Source organism: Mobula hypostoma (assembly GCF_963921235.1).
Source record: "Mobula hypostoma chromosome X1 unlocalized genomic scaffold, sMobHyp1.1 SUPER_X1_unloc_4, whole genome shotgun sequence".
Lineage (NCBI taxonomy): Eukaryota > Metazoa > Chordata > Chondrichthyes > Myliobatiformes > Myliobatidae > Mobula > Mobula hypostoma.
This window is the reverse complement of record NW_026948168.1, coordinates 150492-177562: the sequence shown is the minus strand read 5'-3', so window position 1 is coordinate 177562 and position 27071 is coordinate 150492. Positions and strand designations below refer to the sequence as shown.

The window sequence follows — 27071 nt, the reverse complement described above, 5'->3', positions numbered from 1 at the left end:
CGTCACGCTGAGGGAGGGGCGGTGAGGAGGGAGTGTCACGCTGAGGGAGGGCCGGTGAGGAGGGAGCGTCACGCTGAGGGAGGGGCGGTGAGGAGGGAGCGTCACGCTGAGGGAGGGGCGGTGAGGAGGGAGCGTCACGCTGTGGGAGGGGCGGTGAGGAGGGAGCGTCACGCTGAGGGAGGGGCGGTGAGGAGGGAGCGTCACGCTGTGGGAGGGAGCGTCACGCTGAGGGAGGGGCGGTGAGGAGGGAGCGTCACGCTGAGGGAGGGGCGGTGAGGAGGGAGCGTCACGCTGAGGGAGGGACGGACGGTGAGGAGGGAGCGTCACGCTGTGGGAGGGGCGGTGAGGAGGGAGTCTCACGCTGTGGGAGGGGCGGTGAGGAGGGAGTCTCACGCTGTGGGAGGGGCGGTGAGGAGGGAGCGTCACGCTGTGGGAGGGGCGGTGAGGAGGGAGCGTCACGCTGAGGGAGGGGCGGTGAGGAGGGAGCGTCACGCTGAGGGAGGGGCGGTGAGGAGGGAGCGTCACGCTGAGGGAGGGGCGGTGAGGAGGGAGCGTCACGCTGTGGGAGGGGCGGTGAGGAGGGAGCGTCACGCTGAGGGAGGGGCGGTGAGGAGGGAGTGTCACGCTGAGGGAGGGATGGTGAGGAGGGAGCGTCACGCTGTGGGAGGGAGCGTCACGCTGAGGGAGGGGCGGTGAGGAGGGAGCGTCACGCTGAGGGAGGGACGGAGAGGAGGGAGCGTCACGCTGTGGGAGGGGCGGTGAGGAGGGAGCGTCACGCTGAGGGAGGGGCGGTGAGGAGGGAGCGTCACGCTGAGGGAGGGGCGGTGAGGAGGGAGTGTCACGCTGTGGGTGGGGCAGTGAGGAGGGAGCATCACGCTGTGGGTGGGGCGGTGAGGAGGGAGTCTCACGCTGAGGGAGGGGCGGTGAGGAGGGAGCGTCACGCTGAGGGAGGGGCGGTGAGGAGGGAGCGTCACGCTGAGGGAGGGGCGGTGAGGAGGGAGCGTCACGCTGAGGGAGGGGCGGTGAGGAGGGAGTCTCACGCTGTGGGAGGGGCGGTGAGGAGGGAGTCTCACGCTGTGGGAGGGGCGGTGAGAAGGGAGCGTCACGCTGTGGGAGGGGCGGTGAGGAGGGAGCGTCACGCTGAGGGGGGGCGGTGAGGAGGGAGTGTCACGCTGAGGGAGGGGCGGTGAGGAGGGAGCGTCACCCTGTTGGAGGGGCGGTGAGGAGGGAGTGTCACGCTGTGGGAGGGGTGGTGAGGAGGGAGCGTCACGCTGAGGGAAGGGCAGTGGGGAGGGAGTGTCACGCTGAGGGAAGGGCAGTGACGAGGGAGTGTTGTGCTGTGGGGGGCAGTGAGGAGGGAGCGTCACGCTGTGGGAGGGGCGGTGAGGAGGGAGTGTCACGCTGAGGGAGGGGCAGTGAGGAGGGAGTGTTACGCTGTGGGGGGGAGGTGAGGAGAGAGTGTCACGCTGAGGGAGGGGAGGTGATGAGGGAGTGTCACGCTGTGGGAGGGGCGGTGAGGAGGGAGCGTCACGCTGAGGGAGGGGCGGTGAGGAGGGAGTGTCGCGCTGTGGGAGGGGCGGTGAGGAGGGAGTGTCACACTGTGCGAGGGGCGGTGAGGAGGGAGCGTCACACTGTGGGAGGGGTGGTCAGGAGGTAGCTTCACGCTGAGGGAGGGGCGGTGAGGAGGGAGTGTCACACTGTGGGAGGGGCAGTGAGGAGGGAGTGTCACGATGTGGGAGGGGCAGTGAGGGAGTGTCACGCTGTGGGAGGGGCGGTGAGGAGGGAGTGTCACGCTCTGGGAGGGGCGGTGAGGGAGTGTCACGCTGTGGGAGGGGCGGTGAGGAGGGAGTGTTGTGCTGATGGAGGGGCGGTGAGGAGGGAACGTCACGCTGAGGGAAGGGCAGTGAGGAGGGAGTGTTGTGCTGTGAGGGGCAGTGAGGAGGGAGCGTCACGCTGTGGGGGGGCGGTGAGGAGGGAGTGTTGTGCTGAGGGAGGGGCGGTGAGGAGGGAGTGTCACGCTGAGGGAGGGGTGGTGAGGAGGGAGCGTCACGCTGCGGGAGGGGCGGTGAGGAGGGAGCACCGTGCTGAGGGAGGGGCGGTGAGGAGGGAACGTCACGCTGAGGGAGGGGTGTGGAGGAGGGAGCACCACGCTGTGGGAGGGGTGTGGAGGAGGGAGCACCACGCTGTGGGAGGGGCGGTGAGGAGGGAGTGTCACGCTGTGGGGGGAGGTGAGGAGGGAGTGTCACACTGTGGGAGGGGCGGTGAGGAGGGAGTGTTGTGCTGAGGGAGGGGTGGTGAGGAGGGAGTGTTGTGCTGATGGAGGGGCAGTGAGGAGGGAGTGTTCTGCTGAGGAAGGGGCGGTGAGGAGGGAGCGTCACGCTGTGGGAGGGTGGTGAGGAGGGAAATTTGGACTCGTTCTATAATGTAAGAGTAAGAATCAATGACAGAAAGAGAGAGATTAAGATTGAAAGAAACAGCAAGGAAGAAACAGGACAAGAGCCAGTGAGAGCAAAAGTTAGAGTGAGAGAGAAAAAAGGGAAGGAAAAATGGAGTGAGAGATGAAAGATAGAACAAGAAAGGGGGGGAAAGAGTGAGACAACGATGGAAGAGGGGACAGACAGGCAGATGGAGAGCACTGCTAACTGAGACTCAACACGACCACCTCCTATCAGGCCTGGTGTTGGCAGTCTGCCATGCCTGCGCGTGGCAGCCTACCTCTGTCCAAACATGAGGGTGGATCTGGTCTCCGCGTCATTGTAGTTGGATGGCGAGCAGCAGATGACAATCGTGGTCCTGCAGTTGCCTCCAAGGGAGTCCTGGAGGATCCGGGTCATCTTGCTGTCACGGTATGGCACGTGAGCTTTCTGGAACAGCAATGGAGGACATGGTTAACAGCATGGGAATTGTGAAACTTTGGACGTACAGTACGTGGGAGATCGCAACTGGGTCACCAAGTGCAATTTCATAGAACATAGAACCCTCCGATTTCTGAATGCTCATGAACCCATGAACACTACCTCATTATTCTGGTCTCTTTTCGCCCAGATAGAACACAGCACAGTGCAGGCCCTCCACTGCACAATGTTATATCGACCTTTTAACCCTACTCTGAGATCGTACTTGGCCCTCCATTTTTCTATCATCCACGTGCCTAGCTAAGAGTTTTTAAATGGCCTGAATGTATCTGCCTCTACCACCACCTCTGAAAGTGTGTTCCATGCACCCACCACACTCTGTATTACCTCTGACATCGGCCCTACACTTTCCAACAATCACCTTAAAATAATGCCCTCTGGGATTAGCTCATTCCTCCCTGGGAAAAAGTCCACTCGATCAATGTCTCATCACCTTGTACACCTCTATCAAGTCACCTCTCATCCTCCGTTACTCCAAAGGGAAAAGCCCTAGCTCGTCCAACCTATCCTCATAAAATATGCTCTCTAATACAGACAGCATCCTGGTAAATCTCCTCTGCAGCCTCTCTAAAGCTTCTACAACCTTCCTGTAATGAGGCAACCAGAACCGAACACAATATTCCAAGTGTGGTGTAACCAGGGTTTTATAGAGCTGCAAAATTACCTCACAGCTGTTGAACTCAATCCCCCCGACTAATGAAGGCCAACGCATTGTACACCTTCAGAACCACCCTATCAACTTGCACGGTAACTTTGAGGGATCTATGGACATGAACCCCAAGATCCCTCTGTTCCTACACATTGCTCGGAATCCAGTCGTTGACCCTGTATTCTGCCTTTTAAGTTAGACCTTCCAAAGTGAATCTCTTCACACTTTTCCAGGTTGAACTCCATCTGCCAATTCTCAGCTCAGTTCTGTGTACTGTCAATGTCCCTTGTAACCTATAACAACCTTCTACACCATCCATTATATAATATAAATATTATAAATAATATTTACTTGTTGGCATATTTCTTATTAAACTCTCCTCGGGCTTCCAGCCAGGTTCAGGTATAGACTTTAACCGATGTTTTGATGACAAACTCTGCCACCTTTTATGTCTTGCACTGTAGTGCTGCCACAAAGCAACAAAATTCAGAACATATCGGTGATAATAAACCTGATTCTGATTCTGTGGAACATGGAATAGTACAGGCCCTTCAGCCCACAACACTGTGCTGACCGATATAAACCAACTCTACGGTCAATCTAACCCTTCTACACAGCCCATAACCCTCCATTTTCCTTCCATCCTTGCCTCTGTCCATGTCTCTCTCCTTCATTCCAAAGAGAAAAGCCCAAGCTCACTCAAATTTTCCTCATAAAAAATATTCACCAGTCCTAGCCACATCCTGGTAAATCTCCTCTGCACGGTCTCTAAAGCTTCCACACCCTTCCTACAATGAGGTGACTGGAACTGAATGCAATATTCCAAGTGTGGTCTAACCAGAGTTTTATAGAGCTGCAATGTTACCTCGTGGCTCTTCAAGCCAACTTTCTGATTAATGGAGGCCAACACACCATTTGCCTTCACTGTCCTCATGGCTCCTTGAAAGTGGTGATAAAGGAGGACAGGTTGGTGAAGGGGTTTGGCACGTTGGCCTTCATCTGCCAAGGTACTGAATACAGAAACACAGGGTTGTGTAGTAGTTGTACAAACGTTGGTATGGAACGAGCTACCAGAGGAAGTGGTCGAGGCAGTTGCGTGGAGGGGAGGGGCTTGGAGGGATATGGACCCAACACAGGAAATTGGGACTGGCTGGGTGGGCATGGACAGACAGCTTGTCTTTGCTTTATGACTCTATGACACAAAAAGTTGGAGAAACTCAGCAGGTTTGGTAGCATCTGTGGAGGTAAATTGACAGTCGAGGTTTGGATCAAGACCCTTCATCTGGACTGAAAGAGGGGAGATAGGTGGAGGGAAGTGCTGACTGTCCATCTCCCTCCATAGATGCTGCCTGACCTGCTGCTTCCTCCAGTGCTCCAGATTTCAGCATCTGCCGTTTTCTGTGTCTCACCAAGAGGTATGACATCACATTACAGCTGTACAAGATGTTGGTGAGACTGCACTTACAGTACTCTGTGTTGTTCTGGTCATCACACTATAAGACCATAAGACAATAAGACATAGGAGCACAATTAGGCCATTCGACCCATTGAGTCTGCTCTAGCATTCCATCACTTCTGATTTATTTTCCCTCTCAAACCCATTCTCCTGCCTTCTCCCCGTAACCTTTCACACCCTGACTAATCAAAAATCTATCAGCCTCTGCCTTCAACACATTCAAATGATGGCCTCCACAGCCACCTGTGGAAACAGATTCCACAGATTCATCACCCTCTAGCTGAAGAAATTCCTCCTCATCAGCATTCTAAATAGTCAGCTCTCTATTTTGAGGCTGTACCCTCTGATCCTAGACTCCCCCACTACAGGACACATCCCCTCTACATTCGGTAGGTTTAAATGAGACTCCCCCCACCCTCATTCTTCTGAATTCCAGTGAGTACAAGCCCAGAGCCATCAAATGCTCCTTATATGTTAACCGCTTCATTTTTGGGATCATAAGTAGAGAGGGCACAGAAAAAATCCATAAAGATGTTACTGGTTCTGGAGGGCTTGAGTTGTAAGGAAAGAATGGACAGGCTGGGACTGTTTTCCCTGGAGCAAAGGAGGCTAAGGGGTGACTTTATGCAAGTTATAAAAACTGGTGGTCAGCCTTCTTTCCAGTGTAGGGGAGTCAGAGAGCACAGGGTTAACATGAGAGGAGAGAGATTTCAAAGTGTTTGTTTTTCCACACAATGTGCGGTCATTATATGGAATGAGCTGTCAGAATAAGTGGTAGAGATGTGTAGAATTACAGCATTTAAATGTCATTTGGCCAAGTTTATGGATAGGAAAGGTTTAGAGGGATAGGGGTCAAAAGTAGGACGTAGTTGGCAGTATCCTGGTGAACCTTGCCTGCACTCTATTCCCGTAATGGGCCGAGCAGACCTGCACACAATATTCCAAGTGCGGCCTGATCAAAGTTTTGTACAACCACAATATGACTTTGTTGCTCATACACTCAGTGCCCATATACCACCCCTTCGACTTGCGTGGCCACCTTTAGGGAGCTATGGATTTGGACCCCAGGATCCCTCTGGACATGAGTGCTCTTAAGGGTTAGCTCATGCAGGCCTCTTGGTCAGCAGTATCTTTGTGAACCTCTGCTATACTTTCTCCAGAGCCTCCATATCCTACCTGTAAAGGGGCCTCGTCGTAACATATTCTTGTTTAAAAGACGGGTGCAGGGATAAGAATAGCTTGCAGGGATTTGGGCCAAATGCAGGGAGCTCTATAAAACTCTGGTCAGACCGCACTTGGAGTATTGTGTTTAGTTCTCACTATAGGAAGGATGTGGAAGCTTTAGAGAGGCTGCAGAGGAGATTGACCACAACATTGCGAGATTGGAGAGCATGTCTTCAGAGGATAGGTTGAGTGAGCTGGGGCTGGAAGATGAGAGGTGACTTGAGAGAGGTGTATAAGGTGATAAGAGCCATGGATTGAGTGGACAGCCAATGCTTTTTTCCAGGGCAGAAATGAATACGAGGGGACATAATATTAAGGTGATTCAAGGAAAGTATAGGGGAAATGTCAGAGAGAGGTTTTTTTAAACAAAGGGTGGTGAATGCATGGAACGCCCTGCCGGGGTGGTGATAGAGGCAGGTACATTAGGGACAACTCTTAGATAGGCCCATGGATGATAGGAAAATGGAGGACTACGTGGGAGGGAAAGGTTAGGTTGATCTTGCAGTAGGTTAAAAGGTCGGTACAACATTGGGCAGAAGAGCCTGTCCTGTGCTGTAATGTTCTATGTTCAGTGGGAATGGCTTCGATGGGAATCTTGGTTGGTATGGAGTAGCTGGCTGAAGTGCCTGGATCTGTGTTGTGGGACTCTAACTGAATAGCAAAAGCAGGGATGAGGGGCCGAATGGCCTTCTGCTTCTCCCCCTGCCCCTCCTGGCATGGTGGTTTTCGTTGACCTACCGTTCCTTCGGCCAGGGCGGAGATGACATTCCCCAGGGAGGACAGAGACTTGTTGATGTTCTTCGCTTCGTCCAGCACTGCTCCTTCAGCCCCCGTCTTGCTGACCTGTGAGAGGAGAACCAGAACGAGGTCACTTCAAACACCGAGCCGCCGTCCCCACACCCCACGTGCAACCCCCCCCCCCCACACCCACCCCCATCCCACCCACAGTCACGCCAAGATCCAGCCGGGAAACAGAACCTTTGGCCCATCGCGTCAACGCCAACTGTCACCACTGATCCCATTGCACTCTCCCAGTGTTCCCATGGACTATCCCCACCCCCACCCCCCAATTTTACCACACACACACACTGTAAGTAGGTGCAGAGAGCTGTGGTGTGGGGGGGGGGGGGAAGAGGCAGAGTGAATGGGGAGGAGGAAGAGTTGGGAGAGAGTGGGGTAGAGATGGATGGGAGATGGTTGGGGTGATTGGGGAAGAAAAGGGCTGGGAAGAATTGTGAGAGAGGGAAAGGGGAAAAGGGGTGAGAGGATGGAGAGGGGGCTCAGTGCAGGAGAGGAATGGGGGGAAGAGAAGGTGATGAGCTGAATGAGAATAGTTGGAGAGGGAAAAAGGGTGGGGAGAGGGGAGAAGGGAGAGGGGAAGAGGGGAGAAGGGAGAGAGGAAGAGGGGAGAAGGGAGAGGGGGACGAATGGACAGGGAGGTAAAGGAGAGGGGAGAAGCGGGCAGGGAGAGGTGGGCAGTGGATGGAGAGGAGAAGATATAAAAAGGATGGGGAGAGGTTCAAACACTTATTTATTTTGCAAACACCAAATAAGTGATATGAAAGTATACAATGTTGTGGATAGGTATGCTAACATCCTGGTATCTCTGTCTAAACCTACCAAACTGCCACATGAAAATCAATGTTTTCACTCTTTTAGAATAGTTTACAGAAAATATTATTCTGTAGAGCCTCTATATTAAGAGATAAAGCTACTTAATGCAGCTGTCAAAAATTGTGATATAGCTTTGTCTAAGTAAGCATAGTTATGTGTGACAGCTGCCAGTGAATGATCTGAGAAAAGTTCTTTGGAGAAACTGAGTTGATATACATATTTTCCACATAAATATATCGAGCGGCATTTGAAATAAACGCCAAATCCGTCGTTGGCGACAGAAAGGCCACAGTGAATGGGAGGGGAGAGAGGAGCAAGGACTGCAAGATGGTGCAGTGGGTGAAACAAAAGGGGGGGGAGAGGTAGAAAGGGGCAGTTAACTTGATGAAGGAAGGGAAAGTGGGAAGGAGAGAGAGAAAGAGAGGCTTGACATGGTAGGAGAGAGCCTACCAACACTTCTACTTTCTCAGGCCGCTAAAGAGATTTGGCATGTCTCAAAGTAAATTTATTATCAAGGTACATACAGTATACATATATGTCACCATATGCAAAGCTGAGATTCATTTTCTTGTGGGCATACTCAATAAATCCATAATAGAATAATAACCATAATAGAATCAATGAAAGACCACACCAACTTGGACATTTAACCAGAATGCAAAAGACAACAAACTGTGCAAATACAAAAAGGAAGAAATAATAATAAATAAATAAATAAGCAATAAATATCGAGATCATGAGATGAAGATTCCTTGAAAGTAAGTCCATAGGTTGTGCGAACAGTTCAGTGTTGGGTCAAATGAAGTTGAGTGAAGTTATCACCTTTGGTTCAGGAGCCTGATGTTTGAGGGGTGATAACTGTTCCTGATCCTGGTGGTGTGAGTTCGGAGGCCCCTGTACCTCCTTCCTGATGGCAGCAGCGGGTAGAGAGCATGGCCTGGATGGTGGGGGTCACTGATGATAGATGCTGCTTTCCTGTGACAACGCTTCATGTAGATGTGCTCAATGGTGGGGACTGTTTTGATGGACTGGGCCATACCCACTACTTTTTGTAGGATTTTCTGTTCAAAGGCATTGATGTTTCCATTCCAGGCTGTGATGCGGCCAGTCAATATACTCTCTCAATACACAAACAAGAGAAAATCTGCAGATGCTGGAAATCCAAGCAACACACACAAAATGCTGGAAGAACTCATCAGGCCAGGCAGCATCTATGGAAAAGAGTACAGTCAACGTCTCGGGCCAAAATGTCAACTGTACTCTTTTCCTAGATGCTGCCTGGCCTGCTGAGTTCTTCCAACATCTTGTGTGTGATACTCTCTGCTACGCATCTATAGAAGTTTGTCAAAGCTTACGATGTCATGCCAAATCTTTATAAACTCTTAAGTGCTTCTAAACACTGCTGTGCTTTCTTCATAATTGCAGTTGCATGCTGGGCCCAGGACAGGTCCTCCAAAATGATAACACCAAGGAATTTAAAGCTGCTGACCCTCTCCACCACTGATTCCCCCAGTGAGGACTGGCTCATGGACCTCTGGCTTCTTCCTCTTGAGTCAATATCAACTCTATGGTCTTGCTGACATTCAGTGAGAGGTTGTTGTTATGACACCACTCAGCCAGGTTTTCAATCTCCCTCCTCTATGCTGTTTCATCACCACCGTTGATTCAATCAACAATATCGGTGTCAACAGCAAACTTAAATACGGCACTGGAGTTGTGCTTAGCCACACAGTTATAAGTGCAAAACGAGTAGAGCAGGGGGCTAAGCACACAGCCTTGTGGTGCACCTGTGCTGATGGAGACTGTGGAGGAGATGTCGTTACCAATCTGAACTGACTGGGGTCTGCAAGTGAGGAAATCCAGGATCCAATTGCACAAGGAGGTGTTGAGACCTAGATCTTGAAGCTTATGGATTAGTTTTGAGGAGATGATGGTACTGAATGTTGAGCTGTAGTCGATAAAGAACATCTGATGTATGCATCTTTTCTGTCCAGATGTTCCAGGGTTGCGTGAAGAGCCAATGAGATGGCATCTGCCATGGACCTGTTGTTCCAGTAGGCAAATTGGAGCAGATCCAAGTTGTTCCTCAGGCAGGAGTTAATATGCTCCATCACCAACCTCTCAAAACACTTCATCACTGTGGATGTGAGTGCTACCAGGCAATAGTCATCGAAGCAGGTCACTGTGGTCTTCTTTGGCACTGGTATAATGGAAGCCTGCTTGAAGCAGGTGGGTATCAGACAGCTCAGTGAACACTCCAGCCCGTTGATCAGCACAGGTCATTAGTACCTGGCTGGGTTCCCTGCCTAGGCAGGATGGTTTTTGGGGGTTAACCCTCCTGCAGTCTGCTCACACGTCTGTTTCAAGAGACTGAAATCACAGGATCATTGGGGGCTGCGGGAGTTCGTGATGGTTACTCCAAGTTTTGGTGGTCAAAGTGAGCTTAGAAGGCATTGAGCTCATCTGGAAGCGAAGCCCTGTTGACTGAAGTATGTAAACTACGGTAAGGATTATAGAGGAGAACTCCCTCGGTAAAAAGAACAGACGGTGTTTTACTGTTAGTTGTTCAAGTTCGACAAAAGCGCCACATTGGAGCACCACCTAGAGTTTATCATGAAGCACAACCTGCAACTTTTGCCTTTTCCAAATCACCATCCTGTAAATTGGGAAGTCTTCAGGTCAAATCGCTGTAAGCCATGTCTCAATTACACATAGTACACAACAATCTCTCATTTCCTTCCAATACAGCAATCTTGCCCTCAGGTCCTTAATTGTATTCTTCAGTGACCCGCACACTAATTCTCCATTGACACTCACCAATGTTCATCCATGCATCCCAATCGCAGAAAGCATCCTATCTGGATACATCACAGCATGTTACAGCAACTGCTCTGTCTGTGATGGCAAGAAACTGCAGATAGTTGTGGGCACAGCTCAGTGCATCACAGGAACCAGCCTCCCCTCCATGGACTCCGTCTACACATCTTGCTGCCTCACTAAAGCAGCCAATACAGTACAATCATAGACCCCACCCACCCAGGTCATTTTCTCTTCTCCCCTCTCCCATTGGGCAGAAGATACAAAAACCTGAAAGCACCAGGCTCAAGAATAGTTCCTATCACGCTGTTATAGGACTATTGAATGATTCGCTCATACAATAAAATGGACTCTCAACATCACAATCTACCTCATTAAGACCTTGCAGCTTATTGTCTGTCTACACTGTACTTTCTCTGTAACTGGGACACTCTATTCTGCATTCTGTTATTGTTTTACCTTGTTCTACCTCAATGCACCGTGTAATGATCTGATCTGAATGAACAGTATGTAAGACAAGTGTTCAACTATATCTCAGTATATGTGACAATAATAATCCAATTCCAATGCCAACAGAATGGACATGAGTGACTCCTGTCTCACACAGATGACTCAAGAACAACGTGGAGCCACATCAAACCCATTGCAAGCCTCAGGTGAAGATTCAATGGATGTGTGAATGGAGGAATGGGGACGATTAAGAACCCCGCCCAAACAGCAAGCCGTAATCCAATTGTCCATCTCCGTGGGATTCACAGGCCAAGGACCTGTGAAGGCAGCACTTGACCATTCCATGAGGAAGCCAGCTTCTCAGAGAGAAGGTTGGAGGTGAAGCAATGGACAGGACAGAGGGAAATGAGGGGACAATACACCAACACAACACCAACCACTCATGTACCTTCTCGCTTCCAGCCAGGTCGACCAGGTAGAGCTTCCCGCTGAGTTTCTGTTCTGTCTCCATATTCTCCTGTTTGATGTTGATCAGGAAGATGCTGTGGCTCCGAGAACTGTGTTCGTTCATGTCTGAAGGATAGGACAACAGGGGTCAGACCCACACCAGGAGCATCATGCACAGTTCCCGTCTCCCTATCCCTGGGTCAGACCCACACCGGAAGCACCGTGCACAGTTCCCATCTCCCTATCCCTAGGTCAGACCCAGAGCAGGAGAACCGTGTACAGTCCCATCTCTGGACGAGACCCACACCGGGAGTACCGTACACAGTTCCCATCTCCCTCTCCCTGGGTCAGACCCACACCCGGAACACCGTGCACACTTCCCGTCTCCCTATCCCTGGGTCAGACCCAAACCGGGAGCACTGTGCACAGTTCCCATCTCCCTATCCCTGGGTCAGACCCACAACTGGAGCACCGTGCACAGTTCCCATCTCCCTATCCCTGGGTCAGACCCACACCAGGAGTACCGTGCACAGTTCCCGTCTCCCTATCCCTGGGTCAGACCCACACCAGGAGTACCGTGCACAGTTCCCGTCTCCCTATCCCTGCGTCAGACTCACACCAGGATTACTGTGCACAGTTCCCGTCTCCCTATCCCTGTGTCAGACCCACACCGGGAGCACCGTGCACAATTCCTGTCTCCCTATCCCTAGGTCAGACCCAGAGCAGGAGAACCGTGTACAGTCCCATCTCTGGACCAGAGCCACACCGGAAGCACCGTGCACAGTTCCCATCTCCCTATCCCTGGGTCAGTCCCACACGGGGAGCACCGTGTACAGTCCCATCTCCCTATCCCAAGGTCAGACCCTCACTGGGAGCACCGTGCACAGTTCCTGTCTCCCTATTCCTGGGTCAGACCTACACGGGGAGCACCGTGTACAGTCCCATCTCCCTATCCCAAGGTCAGACCCTCACTGGGAGCACCGTGCACAGTTCCCGTCTTCCTATCCCTGGTTCAGACCCACACCGGGAGCACCGTGCACAGTTCCCGTCTCCCTATCCCTGGGTCAGAGCCACACCGGGAGCACCGTGCACAGTTTCTGTCTCCCCATCCCTTGTGACTGACTATCAATGCCTCTCTTAATTTTAAGAACCTCGATCAGGTCTCCTCTCAGTCTCTGCCACTCTGAAGAAAACAACCCAAGTTTGCCCAACCTCTCCTTATAGCTCATGCTCTCTAATCCAGACAGCATCCTGGAGAACCCTAAGACAAAAGAGCAACTTCTGAAATGCCTGCTTCACTGCTGCTGCTACTGTGTGGTCCAGAATCTCCGGAGGGAAAGGTCCCGAGTCCTCGGCTTTGCTTGTTGCTCGGCAGCCAGGGCGGGGTCGAAGCGCTCGGCAGAGATGGTGCTCGGAGAGGCTGTGTCGGAGGGGTTGGTCGGAGGCTCAAAGTTTTCGGACGTACTCAGAGTCCGCTGCGGTCGGGTGCTTCCAATGGTGCTGCATTGGTGAGTTTGCGGCGCTTGGAGGTTCATTTTTTTGTTTTAATCATGTGTTGTTTAAAATTATGTCACATTTATGTTTCCTTGTGTTTCTGATGCTCTGTGCCTGTGAAGCTGTTGTCAGTATTTTGTTGCATTTGTGCACACAGGGGCCTGTGCAGGCGACAATAATCTCCACTTTGACTTTGCTAATTATGTTTTCTTGTGAATGTTGTGTCTCTGATGCTCTGTGCCTGTATTGCTGCATTGTCTTTCATTGCACCTGTGACAATAAACCTCTGACTTGGACTTTTGTCTTTCCCCCTACTGATTTTATACACCTCAGTCTGATCCTCCTCTGCTCCAAGGAAAAGGGACCCCACCTCTCCAGTCTCTCCTTATAACAGAAGCACCAAAATCCGGACAGCAACTCCTCTGCACCCTCTCTGGTACAGTCACCTCCCTCAAAGAGTGTGGTGCCCAGAACTGCACACAGTGCTCCAGTTGTGGACTGACCAATGTTTTGTGACGTTCAGCATCCTGTTGTATTCCATGCCAGGACCAATGAAGGCAGGTATCCTGCTCGCCTCCTGCAGCAACCTACAGACTCAATTCCCAACGTCAACACTCCCGGGGGCTCAACCTTTTACCACAGTCTGACTCTTCCTTGCCCGCTCAAATTGTATCACCTCACACTCATCAGGATTAAATTACTTGGCATTGGACTCAGCTCCAGTGAAGGAAGGGAGGAGGAGATTTGGGTATGGAAGGTTGGGGAGGAAGCTGAGGAGCCCGAAGGAAGGGAGGATCCTTCACGTACTGGTGACTGCGACGTGACGATTGCATTTCCCTTCATCTATCACATCCATCACCTCCTCTGGGCTGGAAACAAACCGCTCCGTACAACCCTGCAAGAGAGCAAGACAGTCAGTCAATGATTTGACTTCCATCTCAAAGAGCGAGGGAGAAGAAACCATTTGGTTACAGAGACAGAGTACACACCAAACAGATCTACAGGGGCAAGAGGTGGAGATAAAGATCTCTCCACACTGTCCCATCACACATTCCTGGGGTCAGACACAGAGTGAAGCTCCCTCCACACCGTCACATACTCCCAGGGTCAGACACAGAGTGAATCTCCCTCCACACTGTCCCATCACACACTCCTGGGGTCAGACACAGAGTGAAGCTCCCTCCACACCATCCCATCACACACTCCCAGTGTCAGACACAGAGTGAAGCTCCCTCCACAGTGTCCCATCACATACTCCCAGGGTTAGACACAATGTGAAATTCTGTTTGCATTCCCAGAGATAGAAAACAAACAGCAGGTAGGAACTCAGTCAGAACAGCAGATTTGCTGCATTGTCACATCTGACAACAAAAACAGACACCTCAATCCACTGGCATAAACCATAGGCTTGTCCCCTGCTGCTCCTCACCTTAACAAAAGGGACTCTGTTCTTGTCCTCGTGCACAGAGAGGTTCGTCTTTGCCACTAGGGAACAGAGAAAACATTTTAATTTCATTATGTGAGCACAGGATCATTAAAATAGACACAGAGTGAATGAATCTCCCTCCACACCGTCCCATCACACACTCCCAGGGTCAGACACAGAGTGAATCTCCCTCCACACCGTCCCATCACACAATCTGAGGTCAGACACAGAGTGAAACTCCCTCCGTGTCGTCCCATCACACACTTCCTGTAAGATAAAGCAGAGTGCAGTTCCCAAGGAAGTAAGAGTTATCCTGTGAAAGGCATGTTAAGATGAGTTTCAGTCAAATTTCTGCTCAAGCTGGGGATTCTGGGAATGAGCAAAGAGAAGCAGTTCAGAGGAAATCATGGAGAAGGAGGGGGAGATTGCTGGGACATCTGGGATGTGGGCTGCTGGAAGCTGGTCCGACAGGAACAACCAGAGGAGCAGAAATCATTGGAAATTGTGCAAGGAAGGGTGTCATTAAGCTGTGACGGTGCACAAAAGGTTCATCAGTATGTTACCAGTACTGGAGGGCTTGTGATATAAGAAGAGGCTGGGGCTAGACAGGCTGGGACTGTTCTCCCTAAAGCAAAGTTGGCTGAGGGGTGACCTAATAGAGGCTTATAAAAATATGAAGGGGCTAGATGGGGTGGGTGCCATAGGCCTTTCCCCAGTGCAGGGAGTCTAAAACTAAAGGGCACAGGTTTAAAGTGAGAGGGCATGTTTTTCAGACAGTGAAAGGGTATCCAGAACTACGGGTTGTAGATTTAAAAGCTGAGAGAAGGAATATTTAAATAGGACCCAAGGGGTAATTTCTTCAGGAAGAGGGCAGTATGTGGTGTTTACAGAATGGGCCTTAACCACTTCCTCTGGCAGCTCCTTCTATATCCGGATCACCCTCTGAGTGAAAAGGTTGCCCTTGAGTTCCTATTCAATCTCTCACTGCATATTATGTAGAGGTCTGTGAAGCACGTTGCCAGCATTGAGAGGGCCACAGTTACCTTGGGAGAGGTTAGCCAATCTGGGACTGTATTCCTTGCAATGCAGGGGAATGAGGGTTGACTTCAGTGATGAAAATTATGAGGGGCACAAATAGGGTGAATGTGCACAGTCTTTTTCCCCAGGATTGGTAAATCAAGAACTAGAGGGCACAGGTTTAAGGTGGGGGGGGGGAGATTTAATAGGGGCAACTTTTTCACCCAGAGGGTGGTGGGTGTATGGTGGCTGCCAGAGGAAGCCGTTGAGTCAGGCTCATTTACAGTATTTAGATTTTGTTTGGACAGGTTGATGAAAATGAAAGGTTTAGAGCCGGGGTTCCCAATGTGGGGTCCATGGACTCCTTGCTTAATGGTATTAGTCCATGGTATGAAAAAGATTGGGAACCCCTAGTTTAGAGGGATGTGGGCCAATGGGATTAGCTCCAGGTGGGTAAAACTTGGATAAATTGGGCCAAAGAGCCTATTTTCATGTTGTAGAACTGAACTACTGGTCAGGGGAGAAAGGAAGACAAATCGGAGGGCTCCATCAAAGGGGTCAGTACAAGACTGAGGGCCAAGTGGCTTCACCAAATCAAGGTGTGACCTGCTGTGCAGTAGAGTGTGACTTACCATCCAGCAGGTCACGTATCTTGTCCATGTAGATCTCAAAGTAGGAAACCTGAGGAGGAGAAAGGGAATGAATGATCCTGGTACATCAGCGTCATCAAAAACTTGAGGGGCCGAATGGCCAACCCCTGCTCCGTGTTCTTTGATGGTGATGGGGACAAAGACCTGGACTCAGTTTTAACCATCCTCTGGGTGACGCGAACACTGCGGAGCGGGCGAGGGAAGTCAACCCAAAATCCAATACTGGCTTGACCAAAATCAGATTTATTATCATGAACATACGTCGTGAAAATTGTTGTTTTGTGGCAACAGTACAGTGGCACCTCTCACCCTCCTTCACTCCAAAGAGAAATGCCTTAGCTCGCTCGACCTATCCTCACTGGGCACCATGGTAGTGTAGCGGTTAGTGTGACGCTATGACAGCTCGGCATGTTGGAGTTCAATTCTGATGTCACGTGTAAGGAGTCTGTACATCCTCCCCATGGAATGCTTTGGTTTCCACCAGATCCTCTGGTTTCCACCCACAGTCCAAAGACATATTGGTTGGTAGGTTAATTGGTCATTGTAAATTGTCCTGTGATTAGGCTCAGATTAAATCAGGGATGACGAGGGGGATGGGAAGGTGGAGGGGATGTAGTTCGGTTCAAAGGTCAGGAAGGCCCTGTTCTGGGCTGTATCTCTGAATAACTACTAATAAAACATGCTCTATAATCTAGCCAGCATCCTGAAAATCTCCTCTACGCACTCTTGAAAGCTTTCACATCCTTCCTATAACGAGGTGACCCAAACTGAACACAAATTGAACTGATGGCACAATTCTCTAAAGTTAGACCATAGCTGGCGTAGCACATGCAGTTCTGGTTGCCGTGCAACGGGGAGGATGTGATTGTACCAAGGATGGTGCAGAAGAGACTCACCAGGACGTTGCCTGGTGTGAAGTGTCTCAGTTACAAGGAGAGGCTGTGCCTGTCCTCCCTGGAGCGCAGCGTGCTGAGTGAGCATCTGACAGAGTTGAAGTTGAATTTAAAAGCACGGGAAAGCGAGCTCAGTCATCCTATTTAGAATTATCATCACCTCCCTCTGCAACTGGATCCTTGACTTTCTCATCGGGAGACTTCAGTCAGCAAGGATTAGTAACAACATCTTCCCCTTGCTGAGCATCAACACGGTGCACTTCAAGTGCTTAGTCCCCCGCTCTATTCTCTGTACACACACATCTGTGTGGCTAGGCAAAGCTCCAGTGAAATCTACAAATTCACTGACGACGGTAAAGTGTTGGACGGATCATCTTAATGCATGCATTACTAAATGACAATAAAAGAGGACTGCGTGTCTTCATAATCTAATCTAATGTGAGGAGTCAGTGTACAGTAATGAGACCGGACTCCTGGTTGAGAGGTGCCACAGCAATGTCAGCTGATTGTGGACTTCAGGAAGGGAAAGGAGGCCGAACGTGTGCCAGTCGACATTCGGGAATTAGCGGTGGAGAGAGTCAGCAGTTTTAAATCCCTGGGCGTTAGCACCTCAGATGACCTGTCCTGGGCCCAGCGTACAGACGCAATCACAAAGAAGGCACACCAGTGCCTTTACTTCCTCAAGACATTAAGGGAGGTTCATGTCACTGAACAAATTTCTACACAAGTACTGTTGGAAATATCCTGACTGGTTACATCACAGTCTACTATGGAAATTCAAATACACAGGAACGTATGGAAATACAGAGAGTAGTGGACTTGGCCCAATACATCACGGACACATCCCTCCCTCCCCACCATGGGTAGTGTCTACAGGAGGTGCTGCCTCAGGAAGGTAACGTCCATCATCAGAGATCCCCACCATCCGGGCCATCCCATCTTCTCACAGTTCCCATCGGGCAGGAGGTACAGAAGCCTGAAGTCCCACATCACCAGGTTCAGGAACAGCTACTTCCCTTCAATCATTCAGTTCCTGAACCGACTGGCACAACCCTGATCACCACCTCAGTACGGCAACACCGTGACCACTTTGTACTACAATGGACTTTTGTTTGTTCTAACTGTGTTTCTTTCTTGAAAAAAGTGTATAATTTAAGTTTGATTTCTATTTTCCTTCTGAATAGTGTGTCTCTGATGCTCTGTATCTGTGATGCTGCCGCAAGTAAGTTTATACTTTATACTTTATTGTCGCCAAACAATTGATACTAGAGTGTACAATCATCACAGCGATATTTGATTCTGCTCTTCATGCTCCCTGGAGTACAAATCGATAGTAAATATTAAAAATTTAAATTATAAATCATAAGTAGAAAGTAGAAAAGGGAAAGTAAGATAGTGCAAAAAAACCAAGAGGCAGGTCTGGATATTTGGAGGGTACGGCCCAGATCTGGGTCAGGATCCTTTCAGCAGTCTTATCACAGTTGGAAAGAAGCTGTTCCCAAATCTGGCCGTACGAGTCTTCAAGCTCCTGAGCCTTCTCCCGGAGGGAAGAGGGAGAAAAAGTGTGTTGGCTGGGTGGGTCGTGTCCTTGATTATCCTGGCAGCACTGCTCCGACAGCGTGCGGTGCAAAGTGAATCCAAGGACGGAAGATTGGTTTGTGTGATGTGCTGCGCCGTGTTCACGATCTTCTGCAGCTTCTTCCAGTCTTGGACAGGACAACTTCCATGCCAGTTGTACCTGTGCACACATGGACTTGACCATATAACAATAAATCAACTCAACTTCACCCTGCACTTGCCTGGGTGGAGTTGGTCCATGTACTCCACATCAACCACATTACCTCTCCACAGTCCACAGGTCAGGAGTGTGATGGAACACTCCTCACTTCCACGGCTCGACAATTTAGAAGTGTGATTTGACTTTATGACATGTGATATTGAACTTGTCTTTGACTCTGACATTACCACATAGACAAAATTATGAGCAGCAGTGATTTAGGGGGAAAGCAAACGACTCTTGCTCCTGTTTCCTTATGTTCCCGTTTCCCCAGATCCATCCCCAATGAATCCCATATGTCCTACCTTTATGTGAAACTCGAGGTTCTCGTCCATGGCATATATATGGTTGAAGATGTCATGCGCGATCCTGGGTATGATGCCCATCAAGTGTGTGTCGTGCAAAGAACCCTGCAAGACAAAGGCAGTTAGAGGGCATTCACAGTGGCGCTGGTAACCCACAATGCAGGAGGGAACCGTTCGGCCCACCTCATTGGGGACAGCCTATCCCTAACTCCTCCCACTCAGAGGTGGAATGGCAAAAGGACTTCAACTTGGCTAAGTGTGAGATGATGGATTTTGGACATTCAGACGTATACAGTAAATGGCAGGGCACTGACGAGTGTTGTGGAACAGAGGGACTTTGGAGTACAAATACACAGCTTACTTGGAGTGTTGGGGACAGTTTGGTCACCCTATTTTAGGAAAAGCATTGTCAAACTGGACAGGGTGCAGAAGAGGGACCACTTCTGGACCAGAGGGCCTGAGTTATCGGGAGAGGTTGGCCAGGCTAGATCTTTATTCCTTGGATTGTAGGAGAATGAGAGATGAACTCAGAGGTATTTATAAAACCATGAGGGGCATGAATAAAGTGGATGGTCAGGGTTGGGGAGATTGAAATTGCACAAGCCATTGCTTATGGTGAGTGAGCACGAGATTTAAAAAGCAAAACAGAACATAGGTACTTGGACGACTGTCAGGTGAGAAAAAGGTATGAACAGCCAGAGCAGGGTACCCCTGTGGCCATTCTGCTCAATAACGTATATTGTTTTGGATACTGTTGTTGGGGTGGGGGGGAGGTGGTGGGGATGACTTAACAGAGGAAAACCTCAGCAGTCAGGTATCTGGCACCGAGTCTGGCTCTGTGCAACACCTCGCACTTTCTGCATTAAATTACATCCGCCATTTTCCATCCCATTTTTCCAGCTGGTCCAGATCCCACAACAAACTCCTCACTGTCCAAAATATTTAATTTTGAGGAGTATAGATCAAAATTATGAGTATAGGTAGGGTAAATGTAAGCAGGCTTTTTCTACTCAGGTTGGGTGAGACGGATGGTGAAATATTTAAGGGGAACATGAGGGGGAACTTCTTCACTCAGCAGGTTGTGAGAGTGTGGAATGAGCTGCCAGCACAACTGGTGGAAGCGGGTTCAATTGTGACATTTAAGAGAAGTTTGGACAGGTACATGGATGGGAAGGTATGGAGGGATATGGTCCCGGTGCAGGTCAGTGGGACAAGGCAGATTACCAGTTCAGCATGGACTAGTTGGGCCAAATGTTTTTTGTGCTGTGGTTCTCTATGAATCTATGAATTTATGAATTTAAGAAGGGAGAGATTTAAAAGAGACCTAAGACCTTCTTTACACAGAGGGTGATGAGTAGTTGGAATGAGCAGCCAGAGGAAGTGGTCAAAGCTGATACAACTACAAAATTTAAGAGGCACTAGGACAGGTACATGGAGGGTTATGGGCCGAATGCAGGCAACTGGGACAAGCAGGGAGGATGCTGTGGTTGGCATGGATCTAATGGGCCGAAGGGCCCGTTTCCCTGCTGTATTACTCTGTGACTCTGAGCTCCAGATGTACCCCTCTCCCCTTTTGCCCTTCTACCTTCTTTAAAGTCTGCCACTGAGTTACATGATCCCATTCCACTGCTGGGTCTCGACCTGAAATGTCGACTGTTCCTCTTCCCTCCCGACACTGCTCGACCCGCTGAGTTCCTCCAACAGATAGTGTGTTGCTCACCATTCCAGTGTCTGCCGTCTCCTGTGTTTACTCTTTATAGTTCTGTCCCCCCTGCTCTGTCGAGGGAGAGTGGCCCATCTGATCTACTCACTCTGGGACACTGCTATGTTTAATGTATTCCTAAATTCCTTCTCACCCCTGCGCCTTTTCTCACACATTCTTGTCTACCTCCCTCTCAGGAATGGTGACTTGGATGAGATGTTAGACCAGGGGAAGTCTGCCCCCACCAGTTCACCAGGCACCAGGGGGTGGTGGACTCCAGGAACTTTCCAGCTTACCTCCATGGTGTGCGTCTTCCCAGACGAGGTCTGTCCGTAGGCAAAAATGGTACCGTTGTATCCTGCCAACACATCTGTAACGGGAAGGAGAAGAGTGTTGGTGAAACTCTCTTGCCAAACTCATCCGCTGGTCTGTCCTGAGGGAGAGCCAGGCTGTAGGAGAGGAGGTAAGGAGGGAAAACCACACTGTGGGAGGGAGTGCCATGCTGTGGGAGGGACGGTGAGGTGGGAGTAATGAGTAGGGCCTCCGGTCTCCCTGACAGCTACATCTGCACCAAGTGTATCGAGCTACAGCTCCTCGGAGACCGTGTTAAGGAAGTGGAACTGCAGCTCGATGACCTTCAGCTCGTACAGGAGACTGAAGAAGTGATAGAGCGGAGTTACCGGGAGGTAGTCAAAGTTGCAGGAGACAGGTAGCTGGATGACTGTCAGGAGAGGGAAAGGGAATAGGCAGCCAGTGCAAAGTACTCCTGTGGCCGTTCCCCTCAGTAATAAGTATAACTGTTTTTGATACTGTTGGGGCAAATGACCAGGTCTCTGGACATCTTGGTACATACTAGCATCAATGGCATAGGTAGGGAAAGGGAGGAGGTCCTGAAGAAAGAATATAAGGAATTAGGCGGAAAGTTGGAAAGCAGGACCTCAAGGGTAGTAATCTCTGGATTGGTGTCTGTGCCATGCACCAGTGAGGTTAAGAAAAGGATGATTTGGCAGCTGAATGCGTGGCTGAGGAATTGGTGCAGGGGAGGGCAGGGTTTCAGATTTCTGGACCCCTGGGATCTCATCTGGGGAATATATGACCTGTACAAAGGGGATGGTTCACACCTGAACCTGAGGTGGACCAGTATCCTTGCAGGCAGGTTTGCTAGAGTTGTTGGGGAGTGTTTAAACTAATTTTGCAGGGGGGTGGGAACCGGAGTGATCGGGCTGAGGATGGGGCAGTTGGCAGATGCAGTGTGTAGTGGGACTGTGAGGAAGGACAGGCAGATGATGGGGCAAAATTGCAGTCAGTGGGATGAGTTAAAAGGTAAAAATCAAAAAGGGTGATGAATACAGGACTGGAGGTGCTGTCCACAGTAGGAATGCATGCAGTATACAGAATGAGGTAGATGAATTTGTAGTGCAGTTAGAGATCAGCAGGTATGACACTGTGAGCATCACTGAGTCATGGCTGAGGGAAGATTATAGTTGGGAGCTTAACATCCAAGGATACACATTGTGTTGAAAGGACAGGCAGGTAGGCAGAAGGGGTGGTTGGCTCTGTTGGTAAAGTGAAATCAAATCCTTAGAAAGAGGTGACATAGGATCAGAAGATGTAGAATCCTTGTGGGTAGAGTTAAGAAACTGCAAGGGAAAAAGACACTGATGGGAATTATATGCAGGCCTCCAAACAGTAGCCAGAGTGTGGGATATTTGCAGATGATACGAAGAAAGGTGGAAGGGCACATAGTGTTGAGGAAGCAGGGTGTCTGCAGAAGGACTTGGACAGATTAGGAGAGTGGGTAAAGAAGTGGAAGATGGAATACAGTGTCAGGAAGTGTGTGGTCGTGCACTTCAGTAGAAGAAATAAAGTCATAGACTATTTTCTAAATGGAGAGAAAATTCAAAAATCCAAGATGCAAAGGGACTTGGGAGACCTCATGCAGAATTCCTAAAGGTTAACTTGCAGGTTGAGTCAGTGGCAAGGAAGGCAAATGCAATGTTAGCATTTATTTTGATAGGACTAGAATAGAAAAGCAAGGATGTAATGTTGAGACTTTATAAAGTATTGGACAGACTGCACTGGGAGTATTGTGAACAGTTTTGGGTCCCTTATCTAAGAAAAGATGTGCTGCCATTGGAGAGGGTCCAGAGGGGGTTCACGAGAATGATTTCAGGAATGAAAGGGTTAACATCTGAGGAACTTTGATGGCTCTGGGCCTGTTCTCAATGGAGTTTAGAAGAGTGAGGGCAAATCTCATTAAAAACTATTGAATATTGAAAGACCTTGATAGAGTGGATGTGGAGGGGATGTTTCCTGTAGTGGGGAGTCTAGGACAAGATGGCACAGAGGGTAGCAAATCCTCTATTGCCACGGCGGGTGTGGAGGCCGAGTCATTGAGTATAGTTAAAGCTGAGGCTAATAGGTTCTTGGTTAGTCAGGGCATCGAAGGTTACAGAGAGAAGGTAGAGAATGGGGTTGAGAGAGATAATAAATTGGGTCATGATGGAATGGTGGAGCAGACCTGATGGGCCAAACGGCCTAATTCTGCTCCTATGTCTTATGGGAGGGGCGGTGAGAGGGGAGCAGCACAGTGGGAGGGGCGGTGAGGGGGGAGCAGCACTGTGGGAGGGGCGGTGAGAGGGGAGCAGCACTGTGGGAGGGGCGGTGAGAGGGGAGCAGCACTGTGGGAGGGGCGGTGAGAGGGGAGCAGCACTGTGGGAGGGGCGGTGAGGGGGGAGCAGCACATTGGGAGCGGCGGTGAGAGGGGAGCAGCACTGTGGGAGCGGCGGTGAGAGGGGAGCAGCACAGTGGGAGGGGCGGTGAGAGGGGAGCAGCACTGTGGGAGGGGCGGTGAGGGGGAGCAGCACTGTGGGAGGGGCGGTGAGAGGGGAGCAGCACAGTGGGAGGGGCGGTGAGAGGGGAGCAGCACAGTGGGAGGGGCGGTGAGGGGGGAGCAGCACAGTGGGAGGGGCGGTGAGGGGGGAGCAGCACAGTGGGAGGGGCGGTGAGGGGGAGCAGCACAGTGGGAGGGGCGGTGAGAGGGGAGCAGCACTGTGGGAGAGGGGAGCAGCACTGTGGGAGGGGCGGTGAGGGGGGAGCAGCACAGTGGGAGGGGCGGTGAGGGGGGCGCAGCACCGGGGGCGGGGCGGTGAGGGGGGAGCAGCACTGTGGGAGCGGTGGTGAGAGGGGAGCAGCACAGTGGGAGGGGCGGTGAGAGGGGAGCAGCACTGTGGGAGGGGCGGTGAGGGGGAGCAGCACTGTGGGAGGGGCGGTGAGAGGGGAGCAGCACAGTGGGAGGGGCGGTGAGGGGGGAGCAGCACAGTGGGAGGGGCGGTGAGGGGGAGCAGCACAGTGGGAGGGGCGGTGAGAGGGGAGCAGCACTGTGGGAGAGGGGAGCAGCACTGTGGGAGGGGCGGTGAGGGGGGAGCAGCACAGTGGGAGGGGCGGTGAGGGGGGAGCAGCACAGTGGGAGGGGCGGTGAGAGGGGAGCAGCACTGTGGGAGAGGGGAGCAGCACTGTGGGAGCGGCGGTGAGAGGGGAGCAGCACTGTGGGAGGGGCGGTGAGGGGGGAGCAGCACAGTGGGAGGGGCGGTGAGGGGGGAGCAGCACAGTGGGAGGGCCGGTGAGGGGGAGCAGCACAGTGGGAGGGGCGGTGAGAGGGGAGCAGCACAGTGGGAGAGGGGAGCAGCACTGTGGGAGCGGCGGTGAGAGGGGAGCAGCACTGTGGGAGGGGCGGTGAGAGGGGAGCAGCACAGTGGGAGGGGCAGTGAGGGGGGAGCAGCACAGTGGGAGGGGCGGTGAGGGGGGAGCAGCACAGTGGGAGGGGCGGTGAGGGGGAGCAGCACAGTGGGAGGGGCGGTGAGGGGGAGCAGCACAGTGGGAGGGGCGGTGAGAGGGGAGCAGCACTGTGGGAGAGGGGAGCAGCACTGTGGGAGCGGCGGTGAGGGGGGAGCAGCACTGTGGGAGGGGCGGTGAGGGGGGAGCAGCACTGTGGGAGGGGCGGTGAGGGGGGAGCAGCACAGTGGGAGGGGCGGTGAGAGGGGAGCAGCACAGTGGGAGGGGCGGTGAGAGGGGAGCAGCACAGTGGGAGAGGGGAGCAGCACTGTGGGAGGGGCGGTGAGAGGGGAGCAGCACAGTGGGAGGGGCAGTGAGGGGGGAGCAGCACAGTGGGAGGGGCGGTGAGGGGGGAGCAGCACAGTGGGAGGGGCGGTGAGGGGGAGCAGCACTGTGGGAGGGGCGGTGAGAGGGGAGCAGCACAGTGGGAGGGGGGAGCAGCACTGTGGGAGCGGCGGTGAGAGGGGAGCAGCACTGTGGGAGGGGCGGTGAGAGGGGAGCAGCACAGTGGGAGGGGCAGTGAGGGGGGAGCAGCACAGTGGGAGGGGCGGTGAGGGGGGAGCAGCACAGTGGGAGGGGCGGTGAGGGGGGAGCAGCACAGTGGGAGGGGCGGTGAGAGGGGAGCAGCACTGTGGGAGAGGGGAGCAGCACTGTGGGAGCGGCGGTGAGGGGGGAGCAGCACTGTGGGAGGGGCGGTGAGGGGGGAGCAGCACTGTGGGAGGGGCGGTGAGGGGGGAGCAGCACAGTGGGAGGGGCGGTGAGAGGGGAGCAGCACAGTGGGAGAGGGGAGCAGCACTGTGGGAGGGGCGGTGAGAGGGGAGCAGCACTGTGGGAGGGGCGGTGAGGGGGGAGCAGCACAGTGGGAGGGGCGGTGAGGGGGGAGCAGCACAGTGGGAGGGGCGGTGAGGGGGAGCAGCACAGTGGGAGGGGCGGTGAGAGGGGAGCAGCACAGTGGGAGGGGCGGTGAGAGGGGAGCAGCACTGTGGGAGTGGCGGTGAGAGGGGAGCAGCACAGTGGGAGGGGCGGTGAGGGGGGAGCAGCACTGTGGGAGCGGCGGTGAGAGGGGAGCAGCACTGTGGGAGCGGCGGTGAGAGGGGAGCAGCACAGTGGGAGGGGCGGTGAGGGGGGAGCAGCACAGTGGGAGGGGCGGTGAGGGGGAGCAGCACAGTGGGAGGGGCGGTGAGAGGGGAGCAGCACAGTGGGAGAGGGGAGCAGCACTGTGGGAGCGGCGGTGAGAGGGGAGCAGCACTGTGGGAGGGGCGGTGAGAGGGGAGCAGCACTGTGGGAGGGGCGGTGAGGGGGGAGCAGCACAGTGGGAGGGGCGGTGAGGGGGGAGCAGCACTGTGGGAGGGGCGGTGAGAGGGGAGCAGCACTGTGGGAGGGGAGGGGCGGTGAGAGGGGAGCAGCACTGTGGGAGGGGAGTGCCACGCTGCGGGAGGAGCAGTGAAGAGGGAGCACCATTCTCCCCATAGCCCTCTAAACTTACCCTACCCACATAGCTATCCAAGTGTTTTGTTTAAACATTGTAACAGTACACTTCTAAGTTGCTGGTGAACGCAGCAGGCCAAGCAGCATCTATAGGAAGAGGCGCAGTCGACGTTTCAGGCCGAGACCCTTCGTCAGGAACGTCGACTGCGCCTCTTCCTACAGATGCTGCCTGGCCTGCTGCGTTCACCAGCAACTTTGATGTGTGTTGCTTGAATTTCCAGCATCTGCAGAATTCCTGTTGTTTGTAACAGTACACTTCTACCACTTTTTAGTTCCATATACCAACCACCCTCTGTGTGAAAAAGATGCCCCTTGGGTGCTATTTAAATCTTTCTCTTCTCACCTTAAACCTGTGTTCTCGACTCCCTGTCCTGGGAAAAAGACCATGACCCTCACACTCATTCTCTCAGAGTTGTTTATTGCCAACCTATCCAGCACATATCTCTCTCTCTCTCTCCCCCTGTTTCCCTCACTCTTCTCCCACTCCCATGCAAACCCTCATTCTGTCCTATTCATTCCCTCCCAGTCTCTCTCATGCTCCCCCTCTCTCCCCAGTCTCTCTCATGCTCCCCCTCTCTCCCCAGTCTCTCTCATGCTCCCCCCTCTCTCACACTCCCTCTCTCTCCCCAGTCTCTCTCATGCTCCCCCTCTCTCCCCAGTCTCTCTCATGCTCCCCCCTCTCTCCCACTCCCTCTCTCCCCAGTCTCTCTCACACTTCCCCCCTCCCAGTCTCTCTAACGCTCCCCCTCTCTCTCCCCAGTCTCTCTCACGCTCCCCCTCTCTCTCCGCAGTCTCTCTCACGCTCCCCCTCTCTCCCCAGTCTCTCTCACGTCCCCCCTCTCTCCCCAGTCTCTCTCACGCTCCCCCCTCTCCCCAGTCTCTCTCACGCTCCCCCCTCTCCCCAGTCTCTCTC

General features: G+C 52.3%; 1 protein-coding gene across 3 annotated transcripts in view; it reads right to left on the bottom strand.

Annotated features, from left to right (window-relative positions):
* Window positions 1-27071, bottom strand: part of kif5ab (kinesin family member 5A, b) — a 106282-nt gene that overhangs the window by 62921 nt on the left and 16290 nt on the right. For all 3 annotated transcript variants that reach the window (XM_063039273.1, XM_063039274.1, XM_063039272.1), the window contains exons 3-10: window positions 21133-21206; window positions 19135-19239; window positions 16142-16190; window positions 14496-14551; window positions 13874-13961; window positions 11574-11698; window positions 6983-7087; window positions 2716-2864 (exon numbers count right to left, since the gene is read on the bottom strand). In XM_063039273.1, the coding sequence (XP_062895343.1) occupies window positions 2716-2864; window positions 6983-7087; window positions 11574-11698; window positions 13874-13961; window positions 14496-14551; window positions 16142-16190; window positions 19135-19239; window positions 21133-21206 (751 nt within the window). The remainder of the gene's footprint in view (window positions 1-2715; window positions 2865-6982; window positions 7088-11573; window positions 11699-13873; window positions 13962-14495; window positions 14552-16141; window positions 16191-19134; window positions 19240-21132; window positions 21207-27071) is intronic.